We start from the raw sequence: 19,030 nt of genomic DNA, 5'->3' as shown, positions 1-19,030 counted from the left end.
AAGCAGGAGAAAAGTAGTTTGGGCCAGGAGCTGTCTCAAGGCTCAGCAGTTTTTCTTGGGAAAAGGGAAGGACATGGCCAAACACAACATGCCTCACTAATCTAAACTACATGTTCTTTAACCATTCGATTCTCACACAGCCTGAGTGCTTTTTGCTCCACAGTTTATTTGTATGTTTTTGCCCTGCATTTTAACCATTCAATCCCGGCCAAGCCCTACACTAGTGCAGAGGCATTACAAGGCTAAATTCTTTTGATGAAATTCATCTTTACCACCTCTAGTCACAGATCAATGCCTGACAGCCAGCAGCAGGTAATAGACAAGAGAGGCTATAATGGCCCCTTTGTGCAGCTTAGGGTCACATTGGCCAGAGGTGGCCACCAGGGGCTTTCTCTACAGGACAGAGGCACCATCCTGTTAATGGAGGCATTCCTTAGATCCACACGGGGCCTCCCCTCCCAAGGCTTTGATTTGCTGGCTATGTGGGGCCCCCAATCCCTTCTGTTACTTCCCGAGAGCTGTCACAAGGAACTGCTGCAAAGGTGGTGGTGGTTCAAACAACAGAACTGTATTTTCCCACATTGAGGGGTGTGGGCTGGGTCCCTCTGGAGGTTTGGAGAAAGTGCCCATCAAGGCCTCTCCAGTGTCAAGCTGTGTCGTCAAGACAGCCACCTCCTCCACGGCCCCATCCTATCTCCTGTGTTTCCCATCAGCTGGGGGTTCTCTTGCTCAATTCAGACAGAAATCATAAACTGGCAAAGTGAGGCTCCGTTAATGTTAGCGGCTCCAGGCTTTCGGTTCCAGCAGCTGGCAGCCACCAGTGTCACAACTGTAAGCTTTGAGTACCAGCACCTGAGCTCTTAGTGTCACAGCTCTTGATGGCTCCTGGCCTGAGCAGCCCCAGCTCGTAGCCCCCGGCTCCACTCTGGAGCCCTTCCAGCAGCTCGTGCTGCTCTCTGGGGCTCCCCAGCACTCGAGGCAGGGCCCTGCTGGTCTGGGTTCCTTGTTCTGCCACTCTCCGGCGCTCTTCAGGGTGGAGAGTTCTTGGGGTCAGCAGCTCTTTTCAGGGCAACCTGCTGGTCTTAATCTACCCAGGATAAAAATCACGAGTGGGGAAAAGGACTGAGCCAAATGAAGCTCTACAGGTACCTGAGCTGCAGTACACGGGTTAAAGGCACAGGAGGGAGCCCTGCAGGCCTGACCCAGAGAGAGTATAGAGGACAGGCGCACATGTTCCTTTGATGGACCCACTTGGGGACTTCTGAAATAGTGGCAAAGAGGGGAATGGGACATCTGGAGGTTGGTGGGTGGAGTCATCTGGGAAAGGTGTGTTTCAAGTCTGCCTCCACCAGAGTAAACCTCTCCTGGAGCACCATGGGACATCTAGGACACCTCTGCAGTCATGGTGACAATCTGTCCCAATGTGGGAGAAGCAGTGGCTTCACTGACAACTTCTTCATTTCTGCAAAAATAGTGGGGATAAAATCACAATTACCACTGCTTTTGAGGGAACTCCAGGGAGGCTGCTGTGTTCACCATGACCCACTGAGGCTCAGGGATTTCAGGGATAGCAGCAATGAACCCTGCTCCTCCCCATCTTTGCCCTGTTGGCACCAGTTTCCAGCAACTCCATAGAAAAGTAGCACTTGTGGATTAATCCACTGCTTGGATTTCAACTGCAGGCCCAAGGATGGACCTCAGCAATGTGGAGCCTGCCTAGTGAGCACAATGTCCTGAGTTCAATCTGGGTACCCACCCCCCCAAAAAAGATTTCAACTGTAGGTGGGGCTCAGGCCCCTTCCTGGGCAAGAAGGGTGCCCACATTCTGCATCTGCCCAACCACCCAGAGGGACCACGCAGTTCCTCTCCACTGCGCTGAGGCCACCGCAGACATAAGCCAACTATTCCTGCCCCTGAGGCCCTGGGTCAGAACTCAGCACTTCCACCAGTCACTGGGAAGGGAAGCACTGCTGGGGACACATAATGACTGTTTTCCCAGCCTCTTGTACTCTAGAATAACAATTTTTTAAAAGCGCTCTAATTTATTTCTAAATGGAGACAAACAGCATTAAATCACATCAGATGTGAGAAAGTAAAGCAGCTCATCTGGCTTTCATTTGACTCCATTTAGCTAAACGCAGCTTTCAGCCGGGTGGGAGGAGGGAGGAAATAAAATCCTACACCAGAAACGCCCTTGAAAGGGATGATAAGGCTCCTTTGAAAGATGGGCCTTGCTTTGTGCTGGAGAAAGCGTTTGGCTCCAGCCTGGTGAAGGGAGGCTGGGAGACCAGTGCTTCCTTGCAGCTGCTTTCTCATGTAAATCACCCAGGGAAGTCAGTCTTGGTGTACTGTAAGCATCCTCTCCGGACATTTTGGGGTGCACAAGGAAAGGATGGGGCTGACCTTCGCAGCCCAGAGCACACAGCAACCTTAGCCTGGAGTTTCCTGTCCAGGAGAAAAGCCCCTACCCCAATGTCTCTTCACGTGCAAAGGCAAAAGGACATCCAACGTCACACCCAGCCCCAGCCCCAGCACAAGAGGGGAGTGCACGGTGCCCAGGCCCAGGTCAAGCCCCATGAGGATGCCAAGATGAGGACAGGCCACAAGAGAGGGGCCATGGAGGAGGGGCCACAGAGAGGGAGGTGGGTGGGGAGACCAGGCCCGGGAAGGAGCAAGAAGGGGACACAGGCTGCTGACCAAGGGCTGGGGTCAGGGCCAGAGGAGACTCCGGACCCTCCACCCTGCCCTCTCTGGTCTGTGCCTTCCACCCTCCTGGCTGCTCTTGGCCTTCACTGATCTTCTGCCCGTCAGCTGCTGACAGGACCACAAGTTCTTCCTAATACTGACGTCCCCACTTCTTCAGACCCAGCCTTCAGTGCCACTGAAGGGACACAGCGTGCCCCCTGATCCCTGCCTGGGGCTCCCAGAAGGCCATTTCCGGGGCATAGACCGAGCCCATCTCAGGAAGAACCCTGCCCTCCAGGGCATGACACATGACGCAGCAAGCAGTGCCATGTATGGCAGGGGCACAGCTTCAGCCAAGGTGCCTGGGCCAGGCCATTGCTCCCCCACGGGCCCAGGGGCTCCCTCATCAGTCCAAGTGATTCCCTGAGCCTCCTGCCCGCAGGGAGCTTGCTGCCCCAGCTTGCCCTGGAGGGACTCGGCCATCTGCTCCCCAAGCCTGGGACACCATCTCCGTTGGATGCTGGCTCCCTGCTCCCCACCAAGATGGTAAGAATGCTCCACAGGCACCACACTGTCCTGCAGAGCAAGTTCAAGTGAGAGTGAGGACATTTCACCAAGGCATACGTGGGAATGCGTCACGGGCACCGACCTCCAGCACTGAAAGCCTGAGGCCCTGCACAGCCGCTCTTCCAGTCTTGGCCTGGCAGAGAGCAGTAGGGGACTCCCGGGCCTGGGATCCCCTGGCCATGAGCCCCACAGGGCTGGCCATCCCCAGCCCGGCACCAGAGGGGAAGAGATGCCGGTGAATTCCTGCTTCCTCTGCCCAGGAGACTGGGCAGCACCTTGGGAAGCAAGGACGTGAGACAGGGCCTGGGCTCCAACCCTCGGCATCTGACTGGCACACATGCAAGACTCCCTGAGCAGAAAGGGCCGGCCGGCCAGTGCTCTGCTCTGAGCACCACTGTCACCACTGCCTGCCTCGCAGATCAGAGCATTGGTCACTGGCACATCCACAGGGGTCAGAGCCCTCTGAAAGGCCACTGCCCAGCATACTGGGGTCCCCACTCCCAGCACTGGCCTTGCCCGGGCTCTCAGCACTTCCTCCTCGGGGACGCCAGGCTCCCGTGACCTGGTGGCAGCAGGAGAACTGGAGAGTGCCATCAGAGCAGTGAAGGGAGTGCGGCATTTCCTTCAGTAACTTATTTAAAAATGCAAAGTGACACTGCTGTAAAACACTAGAGCAAGTCATAGTTTATATTCGTACAAAATCCAGTAGGAAAAATATAATTTTATCACTTAGAATGATTTATAAAATACACTTTGCTAAAAGCAAATCAAAAGAAAGTTACAGGCGGTGAAGACCTCCCTGGGCTATGGAGGGATGAAGTGGTTCTCGTATGCGCCGAGGCTAGGGCCAGGGCCACCAGTGCCCCTGCCACAGCCAGAATTCATGCTCAGGCCAGGGAACTTGGCCCCGCGGATGTGGTGGGTGTGGGCAGCAGCTCAGCCAGATGCAGACGTCACAGGTACTACCAAGGGGCATTTCCCCCGCAGCAGGTTCCAGGATGGCCACACGGTGCTCACTGGTAGGTGATCTTCACGCAGAAGGTCTCTTCGTTCTTGTCTTCATGGTCGTTGACGTAGATCAGGACCTCCTCCTGCCCTGGCCTCCCGCCCGGCAAGAACCGCAGGCCGATGGTGTAGGTCTCACCGCCCCCCACCTGGAAGGAACGCAGAGTCACACCCACCGGCGGCAGCCGGCTTCTCACCAGTCACTTCCAGACCCTGGGTGACACAGGGTACACAGGCTCCCAGCGGTGACTGATGCCCTCAGGGCATCCAGGGCCACACTAGCTCTGGTGTCCAGAGGTCAGCACAGGCCTGAAGGCGCAGCTCCAGTTGGAGCTGTGTCCAGCACTAAGGAGGAACCGAGGCCCCGCCGCCCCTGGGAGAAGCCGCAACAACCTCGGGACTGACACCTGCAGCCCTCCCCGGGCCTTGCTCCTTCCTGATTGGAAATGCTGTGCTCTCAGACCCTCAGCACAGCCCACCCCACCCATCCCAGGCCACCAGCACGTACCTGGAAGGTGTCCTCCCTGAACTGCAGCAGGTCAGGGCGGTCGCTGTGCAGGCGGTAGGCCTTCCAGGTTGGGTAGGGGTTGGTGTAAGTGACCCGCTTGTTAGCGCCCTTGCCTTCCCCCACTGCCACGGTGATCTCAAAGGCCTGGGGACAAGGGCAGGAGAGCTGTGGCATCATTTGCAGCCACCGACATCAGGCCTTCTCCACTACTCCAGAGCCAGCCCAGTACAGCACCTGGCCCAGAGGGGCCTTGGTCTGGGCGGGCAAGACAGGCCCCTTCCGAGGCTGCCCTCCCACCAGCTGTGCACAGAGCCCCCGTCAAGGCAGCCCAGGGCACAGGGAGTGGCACCCAGTGACTCCCTGTCACCATCGCAGCAGCACCCCCATGCCCTGGACCTGTGTGTCCCCTGTCCAGACCTTGGAAATGAGTGGCTGGCGGCAGGAGAGGCACAGCAGCCAACAGGCCACCAGCTGGTGGAAGTCCACGTCAACCAGGTTAAGGTGCACAAAGCGGCTGCCAGCCCTGCGGGGCTGCACACCCACGTGCAGGTCCTGCACCCCATGCGGGGGCAACAGAAAGTCACCTGCGGGGTCCGTCTGCAAGGGCAAGAGAGTGGTCAGCGTGAAGCCCCTCCGCTCCAGGCAGCAGCCTCCCGGCGCCCCAGCCATGTTCATCGCCGAATCCACGGATCTCACCTCTCAGCCAGCCAGGGGCCCAGACCTGAGGCCTCTGCCTCCCAGCCCCACCATGTCCTGGTTCCCAGGCCTATGTGGGCAAGTCCCCCTCAGAGCTGTCACCAGAACACGCGGGCAGCAGCACATGGACAGCTACGGGACCTGCACCCTGCAGTCCTACCTTCAGCTCCTGGGGGTGGGAGGCGAAGGCCCTCACTTTCCTGACGGTCTGCGTCCCCCGGAGGACAAGGGACAAGCGTGTCATCTGGCCCGCGATGCAGGAGACATCCACACGCTGCAGGGAGTGGAGGCAGACCTGCCACGTCTGCACGGGCTCCGCCAGCCAGCGGTCCCTATGGAGGGACAAGCATCCTCACCCGTCCCAGGCCCCAGCACCACCCCAGAGCCAGAACTACCAGCTTTACTGCTAGATGACGCAGGGACAGAGCCTCACGGTAAAGCTGTCACAAGACCCACTCAGTGACAAGTTCATGGTGTGGAGATGTGGGGGTGCGGCCCTCACTCCTCAGAAGCCACACAGTGAACTGCCAGGCCCCCTTTTAAAGGCCTGCAAAGGGCTGGGAAACTGAGCTCTGAGGAAACAGTACAGGGGCTGCTCTGGGAGGTTCAACCGGGAGATAGAATCCCAGGGACCCCTCGGTCACCACTTTCTGCCACACAGGAGCAGCTATGCAAATCGCCCAAGAGCTAAAAGGAGAGCCGTGGTCCTTCCTGGCCCTGGCTGGCACAAGTCACCTTACCCTACCACTGGAGGCTCACAGTGCACCCACGTCCCTCTGGCCACCTGTGCCACCCTGGAGCTGGGGATGCCCTCTCCAGGGCCTGAGCCACAGCCCTCAGTGCAGAGCCGCAGCTCACCTGCCCAGTGTCTGGGACAGGATGGGACACAGGACAGGATGGGCCCTCCCCCTGCCCTCCCCCACCCCTCACCCCTTCTCCCAAGCTGCCCCCTCCGCTGAGCTTATGCACTTACGCATAAACGATCACAAAGAAGTCTTTGATCTCTGGGCTGCGACCGCTGGCCACCTTCAGAAACACATCCCGGGGTTCCCCGGGGCCCTGTGTGCAGATGTGGAATGTGTCAACGCCAGCGCCACCTCTCACGGGTCTGACAGGGCTCAGGCTGGGGTTCTGGCAGGTGTGAGTCCCACCCACCAGTGTGCTCACTCCTGCACTAGCAGCAGTCGCTGTTTTGTTCACTGCAAGAGAAAATCGCTGTCTTCTTGATTTTATATTGATTTCAATAATTACATTCTACAGATTCTATCTGGCTTCCTAACCTGTCATAACACAATTATTGCTGTTATCCTTAGCACAGTGGCAATTAATAAGTGCCTTAATTGCCGTTTCTTAGCATCTAAATGCAGGGAGCCCAGCTGCTGGCAGAGAAAACAGGATTCACTCTCAGAGCTCTCGCGGCACTGTCCAACACCCTCAGCACAGGCAAGAAGTCACTCTGCCCGAGGCCAGCACAGGCGGCTGCCGGAGGCTGGAGGGGACTGCGGGAGGCCCTGCTGAGGGGCCAACAGGACATACCACGCTCTGGGCCTCGCAGATGACATTTGGGTCGCTGCACCGCACGTGGACTGCTGGCTCTTCCCCAGGTCTTCCCAAGGGAGCACCTGGAACAGGGAGTGGGGACCACACCACCACCTTACCCTGGCATGGCACACACGTGGTGGGTGGCTACAGGGATGGGGATGAGGGTGCCGCCTAACCCGCCACCCACAGGGGAAAGGACCAGGCAAACGGAAGTGGTGTCAAGGGCAGAGGCAGACAACACTGAGCCATCGTGAGGAAGCAGCATCCCCAGCACGAGCCTTGAGTCCCATATGACTTCAGGAGTCACCACCGTACCACCAAGTGGGCACCTTGCTACCTCAGAGGCAGCAAGAAGCACCCGTGTCAAGTTATGAGGGCAGGTGGCAGGAGTCACAGCCCCTCATGGTGCTGTCTCACACCTCATTGGGGAGACAGACGCCTGCTCTCCTAGGCCGAGCCTGACATTGCCAGCTGCAGGGACAAAGGGACCTGCCTGGAAGCATGTGCCAGGGAGGCAGGCGGATGGCTTTCTTCAGGAAGGTGAGCTCCGGGTGGTAGAAGCGGAAGACCTGGTCCACCACGTGGGGCTGGGGTTCCACGGTCAGGCAGAGCACAGCCAGGGGCTTGCCACCACTCGCTCGGAACAGGACCTGTGGACGGTGGCAGCCTGGGCCTCAGGACAGGCACACGGGCTTGTGACGGCTTCTATCTCTGAGCTGTCTCAGCTGTCAGGGGAAGATGTTCCTCCCAAACTACTGGGGCTGCAGATGGGGTGGCTGGGGTTCCCCGTGCATCGAGAGGAAGAACCAGACTGTTTTAGACCAAGTGTGAGACGAGGAGCAGACAGCAACCTCTGCAAAGCTGAAGCCAAGTTCCACAGGAGGGAGTAAAGCAAGGCCTCCCTGGCGATGGTCCTGGGCAGGGCCGCTCTCCACTGGACTTCACTGAGCTGTCCTCGGGACAGCAGTGACCGTCCACAGGCCCTTGCTGCCCAGCCCTGCCCGAGATCAGCCAGGAGCCCTCTACAGATGGCAGAGAAAGTGGTGGGGTTGGGACAAACTAAGGAAAGGTTCACCAAGTTGGCAAGAGGACCCGTGGCTCACAGCACGGCCTGGGAACCACAGGGTGTCCCCTCTACCCCTTTACCTTGGCATGTTTAGTGGGCACAGCACTGGACTTCCGGGGTGCTCCTGCCTCCCTGCCCTTCTCAGTGCTCAGATCAGCAAAGGCCTGCAAGAAGCCGGTCCACACAGGCAATCATGGTACGGGCCACGATGACACACTGTCTCCCTAACCAGCCTCATCCATCAGGAGGCAGCAGAGCAGTCTGTCAAGGGCCGTGTCTCAGGGACAGACTGGCATGATCCCCACTCTGCCTGCCATCACCTCTGTCCTGCGGCCTGGCCACATTCAGCCAGAGCCACATAAGAGCTCAGCCAGAAACCACAATATGCACCCTGCCCCCATGCGCACACCTGGGGACCCCCACACCCCAGGCTGAGTCTGTGCACAGCAAACGCATGAGGGACCAAGCCCTGCCCAGGTTTACAGGAGAAGCCATTCCTACATCCCTGTCCCTGCAGAGGATCAGGACAGTGGGGCATGGGTGCAGAGAGCCTGCCTCAGCAGGACAAGGGGACACACAGGGACTAAGGGCCCATCCCACCTTCTGTGGACCTGGGGACACTATGAGACTGAGAACAGGGACAGAGATCCCGCTCTGCCCGTGCCCAGCACCTGTGCTGGTTCCAGGGGGCCCATGGAGAAGCTCTGGTACTTGAAGGGGACATGGGTGGTCTCCCGGGGGCGCAGGTAGAGCTGGGGGGCCAGGTCACCACGCAGGTGGAACATGTCCTCCTCCAGCGGCGTGTGCAGGCTGGCGGCGTCTTTGAAATGCCTCCACTCCTGACTGTCCAGGATGAGGCTGCGGGAAGGGAGAAGTGGTGAGGAGCCAGCCAGCCCTGGTGGGACAGGACAGGCTGGACGTGGGCAGGCGCAGGCCTCTCACCTGAGCTCGGGGTTGTCGATCTCGATGGACACCGTGTGCTGGGTGTTGTGGGGGTTCTTCAGGGCAAACTCGAAGAACTCGGCTGTGCCCAGCGTGGCGTAGAGCGTGTGCTGCGTGGTGATGGCCAGGCTCAGCACGTTCGCAATGCTCTCCGCCTTGGTGCGCTCCCGGTAGGCGTCAATGACCTGCAGGTCTCGAGAGTGCTGCATGCGCACGCTCTGCTGGGCCTGTGGACACAAGGGCCCCTCCCTCAGTGCCCTGGGTGGCCAGCCCTCCCGGGGCCAATTTCTTCTGGAAAATCAGCACCACTGCCCCTTTCTTGGCCCTGTGGTTGGGGGACAGGCCACTCCACTCCAGGGCCATGGCTGGCACTGGAGCAGGAAAAGGGGCCGCCTCCCCTTCACCTGGCACCACTGCCCATGGGGGTGGGGTCTCCCCACATGCTCCCGCGTTTAGCCGTGGGCATGGGCTCTCCCCTGGAGCCGCTGGGGCAGTAGTTGTGGCTCACACACAGGCCAGCCTTGATGTACCGGGACCAATGGACTCTTCCTCACACTCCTGCAGCTCCTTCATTCTACAAACCCCAGTACAAATATTCTCTTCCTTGTTTCCTTTTTTTCCCCCTACTAGTACTGGGCCTCTGTACTGAGCTATATATCCAACCCTTATTTTTTTCTTTTGAGACAAAAATCTCATTAAGTTGCTAAATTGCCCAGGCTGGAATCAAACTTGCGATCCTCCTGCCTCTCAGACTCCAAGAATGCAAGGGTTACAGGCCTGCACCACCTCAGCCAGCTGCCCTGCCTTAGTTGCAAACTGTCAAAGGGTCTATTTTGATGTTCAGCGAAATGAGGGCTCCACCAGGCCAAGCATGAGCCAGCTTCTCACCCTGGTGGCGCAGAATCCCACCATCCCCTCTCCTTGCACCAGGACTGGGTAGAGGGTTGGAGAGGACAGCTCTGAAGGACCTGGTCTCCAGTCCTGCGGCGGAAGCCCTCACCAGCACCGCTGTCCTGCGGCTGACCGGCTCCGCCCCCGACTCCTGCAGGCGCACGGACCTCATCCTCTCCAGCTTTCGCCTGCGCACAGCATCCACCTCGTGGCCACTGCTCCAGGGTCCCCGGCCACCTGGCGCAGGGGTCAGCAGCATGGCGGCCAGCTCACTGTCCACGTCGGCCAGCCTCTGGGCCTGGACCACATTCCTCCCTGCCAAGGAGGTCAGACATGGGTTGGCACCCAGCACCCTTCTCCCAAGGGTACTCAGCACCCTTCATGAAGGTCTGTTCCGTGCTTCCAGCCGAGGGTAAAGATGGGGACTGGCATCTAAGCTCTATGGCGCCCCTCCTGCCAGCCTCTCACATGAAAATCAGTCTGATCCTGGTCACCCAGGATCATGGCCTCAGCTCAGGCAGCCCTCCAGGGAGCCCCCTGAACCCCCACTCCACCCCTCCAGCTACTCTGTACACTAGGCGGAGCTTGGAGCTCTCAGCTACCTTGGTGAATGGGAGTTCAGGTCAGGAAAGGGGGCTCTTAGGGCCCCCTTGAGGCCTCCCAGCAGATCAGGGCTGAGGGAACTCAGGCCAGGCCTGCCCACAGTTACCCCCCAGCTGCCTTGGGGCTGCCTGAGCCCCAGGGCAGCCCCACTCCTCCAGGAGTGGCTCTACTCCTATACAGGGCACAGAGGGAGCCACTCAGCAGCAGGTGAACAGCTCTGCCCCCACAGCTGTCCGTTCTCCCATACAGCTGGGGTCTCAGGAATTGTGCTCAGAGATAATACCACTTCCCAAGCTGACAGTCTAGGCAAGGTGGCAGAGAGAGTATCCCAGCCTAGGGCCAGGTCCCCCCCTAAAAAAAACCCTGGCACCACCAGAAGTTTCCCATGGGAAACCATAGCTAGCACGGATCCCCAGGCAGCTCCAATGCCAGTCAGCAAGTGTCCACAGCCACCCTGGAAGCCATTCCTCTCCCCACCACTCCCTCACCACAAGGACACAAATGCCATCTCCAAGCCTCGAATCTACTCCATTTAAAGCCATCTAATCGCTTTTTTGATGCCAGGAGCCAGTTTGGGCATCTTCAGTCACTGCCCAGGAAGAGCATTTGTGGTGCTGGGGTGCAGCCCGGAGTCAGGTTTGAGATGCCCACGGCCCGGCCTTGAGGAGGGGCTGGGAAGATCAGGATGAGCTCAACTGTTCAGAAAGCATCACCCCCACAAATGCCTCTCCTCCAGTAGAACCAGAAGTGAGGCTCCAGGGTGACCATGGGGGTTCCCGGGCACACTGGAGCCTTCTTACATTCTGCAGAACCTCTGATCCCAGAGCCTCTCTGGAGAATGTCTCCTCCAGCCACTCCTCCCAGCAGGTCCTCACGGGCCACCCCTGGGGTCACTGAGCCCCAACCCACAGCCTCTGGATCACAGCTTTCTTGGCTTGGGGATCCAGGTCCCGGTCCAAGCTCACCACTTGCCCACATCACTGGCCGGATCACCTCAGCACACTCTGCCCCACTGTATTTGACATTAGGATGAGGGTGCAGGCCCAGAACGGCCTCGACATGCCTGGGTCACGAGTGGCTGACAGCACCAGCTGAGCACACGACCCCACCCGGAAGTTCCCGGGACCGGATTGTGGGTCCCCAAGACCTTGCAGCACAGGACGCAGAGGCCCTGCCCTCTCCAGCAAGCTAGAGCCCAGTCCAAGGCCAATGGGTTCTGAGGCCCAGCCACACGGGACAGCTCAGGCCAGGTTGGGATTCACACAGGCGATGCAATGTTTGGGGCAAACTCCTGGGAGAGCACGGCCCACCTCTAATGCAAATGATGGACGTTTGTTTTCAGGCCTGTGGGCTCTTCAATTTTAAGGGGACAGAATTCAGCAGAGGATCCCTGGTGTAGAAAGTATTTTCACCCAGATCTGTCTTCCCTGAGCCCCATAACTAGTTAGGAAACCAACAGGGAGTATGAAAGCCATGTTTGAAAGTCAGCCCACGTTCAGCCTGACCTTTCCCTGGTTTCCCTTCCCTGTGGTGGCAGCAGAGCACACACAAGGCCACCGGCAGGACTGTGTCTCTGTAAAACAACACAGCTGGCTGCCAGGCCCCGCCTGGAGGGACACAGAGGTCCGCAGCCTGCGGGACACAGGGCCACTGTCAGGGCCCCGCGCTGGAAACAGGCACCCCAGATGCAGAGGAAGGAGGACCGCACACACGCAAACACACGCCTGCACCGTGTGCCATCACCCACGTGGGGCCATGGCACTCACTCACATCTCAGGCCTCCCCGCGTGAGGAGGCTGCCCCCAGGGAAGCGGCCGGCTCCATCATTCGAGATGACCCGAGATCTGGGTGGTGGCAGCGAGCAGGATTCTGTCGTTCTCTGTTCACACGCGTGACCTGAATGAGAAGCACCAGGTATGAGGCCCTGAGACCAAGGGGGCTCAGATGGAATGGATCAGACACCCCCACTCCCAAGGTCTGGCCTGTGGTGCCATCGACACCCTGTCCCCACCTTGCTGCTCTGAGCATATCTTCGAGGAAAACAGCAAGATGTTTCTCCCAGACCCTGCATCAGCAGATTTGCACCCACCCAGCACTCTGGCTCCCATGCTGTTCTGTCAGGATCACCACATGGGGTCTCTGACCTGTAATCTCAGCCTCTCCCAGAAGAGGGCACCATTTGAAGCCAGGCCTGGGCATGTGCACACCTGAGGACAAGGAGCCTGCCCAGGTGTATTCCCACCCAGCTGTTTCCCTAATGCAGGCAGCGGTGTGGCCTTGGTGACACATCCCCAGAGCAGATGCCGCCACAGCTACAGCTGCCCCAGGTGGACGGAAGTGCCATCCAGGAATCTGCAAAGGGACAAGAACCCACAGGGGAGTGCACACCCACGCACACACTCCTGTGAGGACCCAGGGTGATGTATAGGCTGTCAATTTGCCCAGCCTATCAGGGTGGTGTCGAACACCCGCAGGACTGGGCATCCTGGCACCTTCCTGGGTATCTCAGCAGCAGGAGACCTTCCGCCCAACCTCCACCCTCTTCCTCCCTCCCGCACACCCACCCACAGGGTACCTACAGCTGGCCCCTCCCTGCCTGCAGCACTGCTGTTCTCTGGGCTAATGAGCACAGTGCTAGGCATGCCAGGCGTGTGCCTGTGCAGGCGGGCACACCCTCTACCCAGCCCAGCGAGCAGGGTGACAGCTCCAACTGCCTGGCAGACAGATGTCTCCCTACAGCAGCTCTGAACCAAGACGGACTGCACAGGGTGCCACCCTCCCCAGGGAGCCCAGTAGGACGTCTCCTGGGGCCCTGGCCAGGCATCCTCAGCCCCTCCAGGCCTGAGGGAACAGTGGCCAGAGTCCTGATTCTCAGTGACAACTGGTGACCAGAAGGCAGAAGCAATAGCAGGCCAGTGACCCAGAAAGACCAGCCCGTGGAGGCCTCAATGTGCAGGCAGGGGTGGCAGGCCGGCAGCTGCAGGCACAAGGAGCAGCTCCAGCAAAAGCCTGGCACCCACAAGCCTATGAGACAGTATTGCAGGGTCCCTTCCATCCACTCTGGTCATCTGGAACGATCCCCGCGACCCCCAGCAGGCTCTATCACACGGCCCTGCAACCTCCTCCTTTCCAGGTCCTCAAAAATCACAGCTCCAAAGGCAACTCTGGAAGGTGCTGGCACTCGGATGCCTGCTTCAGCTGTTTCATGAGCCAGATGCAGAACCCTTGCCCAGCCCTTCCCCAGGAGCTTGAGGACAGTCGCCCTGTCCGCCCTGGGGGGACCCGGCGGATGCCCAGACACGCTGAGAACCAGCTGGGTACAGTTCTGTCACTGTCTCCCTGCAGCCTCCCACAGGCGTCACGGCAGCCAGCGCACACCACTGCTCACACGCATTCACCAGCTCAATGGGGAAATAAGCGCCATGACTCTTCTTTTCCTCAAAATACACAGCATTACCAGAGGAGGCCAAGCATGGCGGTGGGAGCGCCTGTCCACAGGAGCAGCTCTCCACATCGCAGCACACGAGTCCCGGGCACTGCCTGTCCTGGCCTCTGCCCCTGACGGGCTTATCTCTCTCTCACAGGCAAAGTATGAAAATGACAACGTAAGATAACACGGAGTGGGGCCCATCTTTCTTCTGAAGATAAGATTCTAAGACCTGGCGTCACTGCACATCTGTGGACTGGTGCATTAAGTATAAAATCTCCACTGCCGCAGCCCGGGGAGCAGGACGCCCTGAGGAGTGTCCACCCCCACACGAGGCTCATTTATTTCTTCAGAGCCTAATTGAGTTTTGCTGTTTCCATATTGTCTATTTTGCAGCTGCCTTGGATTCTACATTTGTAAACAAGCAGGCAGAACCTTGGCCGGGCTTAATGAGCTGTGTGCCACTCCACCACCACCACTGCCCCCCTGCGCTGTCCCACAGTTGGGAGTAGGCCACAGGTCTCTGGGACTGAAAACCGGGCGGGTCTCTGGGGTGTGGAAAATTCCCCAGTAAAATTTCATCGAGCCCCCTCTCCCCACTGCCAGACAGGACTCCAGAAACTTCCAAGGACACAGTCCCCTTGTGTTTTCCATTTTGCATGCCCAGAAGCCCCTGAACATTTAAGGGTGCTCTCTAGGGAGGGCAGCAGTGTCAGGAGACTCCACCCAGGGGGTGCAGCAGCCCCTGGCCTTAGCCCGAGATGCCTCTGACCTCTGGAGTCCAGAGAGCCCCAGACCCAGAGAGATGGACCAGCCACCCACACCCACCCACCCCCAGACACCGGTGCCCTGAGGAAACGCGACGGTGGTCCCTGCTCCAGCCTGGCGATGTGTGACCGCCACACTCACCCACATTGGCCAAGGTCAGGTGCAGCCGGCCCTTCACCACCATGTCGACCCCAATGGGCTTGACGCTGCCAAACCCAGACATGGCTCCGCTCAGCGCCGTGGTGTCCTGCTCATACTCAGTGGCTACGACCTCCAGTTCGTGGGCGACCTGCACAGCCGGCCGGCCTTGGCGGAGGAGATGCTGCAGAAGGGAAAGTGCTCCTGTGACCATGGCCCACAGCCAGGTGGCCCAACAGGGGGACAAGGCCGGTGCCCAGCCCAGCCGGAAGAGCCATGGAGGTGTGCGAATGAGCATGAGGGACCTATGGGCCTGACCACATGCCAGAGGGACCCAAGGCGGAGGTTACTTAAAAACCGAGATTCGATAACACAAGGTCTTTCCCACAACCTCCACTCAACAGCGCAGAGCGGGGAGGAGAGGCCGCAAAAGGGACACAGGACAGGCAGAGGCCCTGGGCCTCGAGTCTCCAGGACAGAAACCCAGATGGGACCTGCAGAACAAAGCTGAGCCATGGGCAGAGGCTGCAGGCCAGGTGCCCAGAAGAGCTGGGAGGCCAGGGAGGGTGGACCCAGCACGGCCAGAGCAAGGGTCCAGGGGCCGCCGGACAGGGGCCCCAGGGAGGGGGCGAATGGTGAGGAGCTCTGTGCCAGGCGGGTGGCCTAGGCAGGGTGAACATGGAATGCACATGACCCTGGCCAGCAGGGCCCTTCACCACATGCCCTCTGCATGTCACAGGGCACCCACAGAGCCCTGCTGCAGGGGACCATGGGCTCCTGACTGAGCTCCCTCATGCATAAATGGAAGATTGGGGCCAGATTAAGGTCCCAGCTTTAGCAATTCTTGCTTCTCTGTGTCTGGGAGCAGAGATGCCCGCCCTGAGCTCCCATGGAGAGCCTGGGGCTTCCTGTCCCCGGGCAGCCTGCTTGGCCAGCGATGCTCATGCACACTGCCCAGCCCACCAACTCTGTGCAGCCCCTTCACCCCCAAACTCAAGAGGGCTCCTTTGGCCAAAGGCCAGGAATTAGAAAAACAACATTCAGCCGCACTGGGAAGCAAGGAAGTCAAAATGAGAACAAGGCATCGTGTGGTAAAGGCAGGGGAGCCAGGATGCTGCCCTCCCGTGCTGGTCCTGCCACCTGGGGGCGTTGGCCATGTGGGAGCAGAGCAGTAAGGAATGCGGGGTGGAGTGGAACCCGCTAAGAACCCAGCTGTTGTTGCACTTAGCATGGCCCTTGCTTTGCGGTTCCCTCTGGAAACAGATCCACAACAGGATCACCCAAAGGGCTGGGCAGGGGCTGCGTTAGGCTGCCAGCCATGGATGCCTGGAAGCAGCCCCAGCAGTGCTAGAAGAGGGGTGCCATTTAACCCCACGACATCAGAAAGGGGAACAGGAGATAGAATGCTAGGCCGCCTCAGCACCAGGAAACAAACTCCTCAGAGGGTATCGGGTGGGTTGCTCAGTGCAGAGCATGCTCAGTGGTTGGGGCCCAGGGTCCCGGGATCCCAGAGTGACTCCGTTTCAACTTTTCATTCATTCGACTTTCATCCAAGTCTGTGTCCAACAGCCCAGCATCAGATGAAAGGACTCTCATGCCATCCCCAGAGGCAACAGCAAAGAAGGGCAAGGGCAGGGGGACAAGGCCACCCCAGTGGGGACCACGCCTGCAGCAGCCTGGCTCCACAGCACAGCATCAGGACCACGCTGGACACACAGCAGGGACAACACCCAGGGACCAGTCGGGAAGGAAGGCAGGAGGCACACGGGTACACGCGGTGAGAAGGCGCAGAGATCCGGGGTCTCCCTGTTCCGTGGCTGCCAGGCTGGGGGTGCTGGATGGGACACTGCCGCCAGCGAGGCAGCGTGGCTGGTCTCAGGGTGACATGCACCAAGCCCTCCCATTGGGCAGGAAACCACTACCTTCATGGGGACAGCGGCTGATCCAACCAGAAGCAGGGAATCCCCGTCCCAGACGTCGATCTGTAGCGTCTGCGCAGACAGGTAGCGGAGGAACCAGCGCTGCTCGCCTGGCTTCAGGAACTCGGGGCCCACTGTGTACCTCAGCTGCAAGCCGGGGGACCCTGCGGAGGAGGCCCCCGTCAAGTCCCAGAGTCATTTCTCATCTTTACAGTCTGCAGCAGTTTCTGCTCTGGTCTTGAGTACTGACTTCTGCCTTCGTCATGGTGACAGTTAATGAACGCATTCATCAGAAACACCATAAAATACCCAAATTAGCAAAACCAAGAGTGCGTTTGGAAGACAGCACTGCTTCCATACACCTAGTGAACTCCCACTGCTGGACTCTTGGTTTTCACCAAGTCCTGGAAAAGCCTATGACAGATGGGAGCAGATGCCAGGGAGCTCACGGTTCCAGGCCACAGCGTGGAGGGAAGACCTAGCTCACCTGCTGTGCGAACTGGCACGTGCGTGCACACACACACATACACATCTCACAGAGACACAGCTCTGAACCTGCCGCGTGGGAACCATGCCCCAACGTAGACAGACAGATGGGCAGAGGGACAGACGGATGGCATCAGCCCACTGACTCCTGGTTCCCTCCAGGCTGTGGCACCCACCTATCAGGCTAAGGGCTGTGGCCCAACCACAGCCCCTACCTCTTCTGTCTTGAAGCACACGTGGTTCGTTCTAAATTGACAGAAATGCCACTGACACAGCCCAGGGTAAAGTGCAGAGAACAGTGACGCTGGGAAACACACTTCAAATATTTTCCCTTTGCTGTCAGTAATAGCAGCAGCCCCCAGCCCCAACGCGGAAGGAGCGCAGAGTCCCCTCAGCCCATACCGGCTGGATCTGCAGACTGGCCATAGGTCCCTCCGTGTCCCACTGGCTTCCAGACCAGGCGACAGTGCCTGTACTGAGGAGGGAGTGCAATGGCGGGGAGAGGGCCACAGCCTGAGACCCCGGGCCCAGCGGTGGGGGCCGTGGGCAGTGGGCGTGGAGGCCCAGGGGCCCCAGTAGCTTAAGGGGCACCTCACAGAGTGGAGAGACAGGAAGGAAGGAGGATGGAGCCCCAGAGGAGCTGGCACAAAGGGCACACAGCAGGCAGTCCCTGGGCCCCACCGCCAGCTCTGCACTCTCGGTGGCCTGTGCCACACGGCCAAGCCCAGGATACATCATGTCCTAAGGGAGCCCTGCACCTGCCTCCCCAAGGCAGACAGCCCTGGCACGGGCCACGGAATGCCATAGCCTGAGGCCTGCACAGGAAGGGGCAGCATGGCCCTCCTGCCCTGAGGCAGACTCCGTAGCATATGAGAGCACCCGGGGGGTGCTCTCCGCCCACCTCAGCCTTGCCACCTGGGGCCAGCATGGCCCACTGACCCTCTGTCCTCCCAGAACCCTGCCAGCTGCCTGCCCCACTGCCACCTGAGCCTTCCACACTGCCACTCGCTCCACACAGGCGAGACCAGCATGCACAGGGGCCCTGCGATGACCACAGATGTACTGGGCACTGCCAAGGGGCAGGCAGCAAGGACGGCCCAGCGTGGCAATCATGGTCCCTAGGACAGGCCCCCACTCCCCACTCCAGCAGACTCCACGTCACAGAGCAACAGCTCTTCAGTGGCTGTGCCCAAGACCAGGCTCCCTACGGGGAGCACTGCCCCTCAGCACCGAGAAGATTGCTCCTCCCTCCCCACACCTGCCACCCTCACAGACTACCGCTCTCAAACTCCTCCTGTCCTGTGCAGGCGTCCACAACCCACCGAATAATGGACACTTCACGACACTAACATCAAGTTGGGCGCTGTGAAGCATGCTTGTCATCCCAGCACTTTGGGAGGCTGAGGCAGGAGGAGGATAGCAAGTTCAGGCCCAGCCTGGGCAACTTAGTAACTAGTAAGACGGTGTCTGAAAATGAAAACTACAGAAGGGATGGGGATGTAGCTCAGTGCAAAGTCCCTGGGTTCAATCCCAAGTTTCAGGAAAAAAATAAAATAAAAGAAATTTTGAAGCATGCTTGTCATCCCAGCACTTTGGGAGGCTGAGGCAGGAGGAGGATAGCAAGTTCAGGCCCAGCCTGGGCAACTTAGTAACTAGTAAGACGGTGTCTGAAAATGAAAACTACAGAAGGGATGGGGATGTAGCTCAGTGCAAAGTCCCTGGGTTCAATCCCAAGTTTCAGGAAAAAAATAAAATAAAAGAAATTTTTAAAATTAAAAAATAAAAAA

The 19,030-nt window shown here is 58.9% G+C and overlaps 1 protein-coding gene across 14 annotated transcripts in view; it reads right to left on the bottom strand.

Moving 5' to 3' along the window:
- Nucleotides 1–3,970: 3,970 nt before the first annotated feature.
- The window catches only part of Nphp4 (nephrocystin 4), a 97,896-nt gene continuing 82,836 nt past the window's right edge, over nucleotides 3,971–19,030 (bottom strand). For 13 of the 14 annotated variants that reach the window (XM_010627835.2, XM_010627836.2, XM_010627838.2 and 10 more), the window contains 14 exons: nucleotides 16,761–16,921; nucleotides 14,842–15,022; nucleotides 12,276–12,401; nucleotides 10,012–10,217; nucleotides 9,012–9,238; nucleotides 8,741–8,927; nucleotides 8,150–8,233; nucleotides 7,497–7,653; nucleotides 6,998–7,083; nucleotides 6,435–6,520; nucleotides 5,622–5,793; nucleotides 5,183–5,362; nucleotides 4,766–4,909; nucleotides 3,971–4,406 (listed from right to left, as the gene is read on the bottom strand). In XM_010627835.2, coding sequence (XP_010626137.1) covers nucleotides 4,266–4,406; nucleotides 4,766–4,909; nucleotides 5,183–5,362; nucleotides 5,622–5,793; nucleotides 6,435–6,520; nucleotides 6,998–7,083; nucleotides 7,497–7,653; nucleotides 8,150–8,233; nucleotides 8,741–8,927; nucleotides 9,012–9,238; nucleotides 10,012–10,217; nucleotides 12,276–12,401; nucleotides 14,842–15,022; nucleotides 16,761–16,921 — 2,138 coding nt within the window. In that variant the 3' untranslated portion in view covers nucleotides 3,971–4,265. Of the gene's footprint in view, nucleotides 4,407–4,765; nucleotides 4,910–5,182; nucleotides 5,363–5,621; nucleotides 5,794–6,434; nucleotides 6,521–6,997; nucleotides 7,084–7,496; nucleotides 7,654–8,149; nucleotides 8,234–8,740; nucleotides 8,928–9,011; nucleotides 9,239–10,011; nucleotides 10,218–12,275; nucleotides 12,402–14,841; nucleotides 15,023–16,760; nucleotides 16,922–19,030 lie in introns of those variants that run through there. The other variant, XM_010627840.2, reaches the window with a different exon arrangement.

This window comes from Fukomys damarensis, unplaced genomic scaffold (genome assembly GCF_012274545.1).
Source record: "Fukomys damarensis isolate Sample0158 unplaced genomic scaffold, DMR_v1.0_HiC HiC_scaffold_23, whole genome shotgun sequence".
NCBI classification, from domain to species: Eukaryota; Metazoa; Chordata; class Mammalia; order Rodentia; family Bathyergidae; genus Fukomys; species Fukomys damarensis.
The sequence above is the reverse complement of the archived record's forward strand: the minus strand, read 5'-3'. Positions and strand labels throughout refer to the sequence as shown.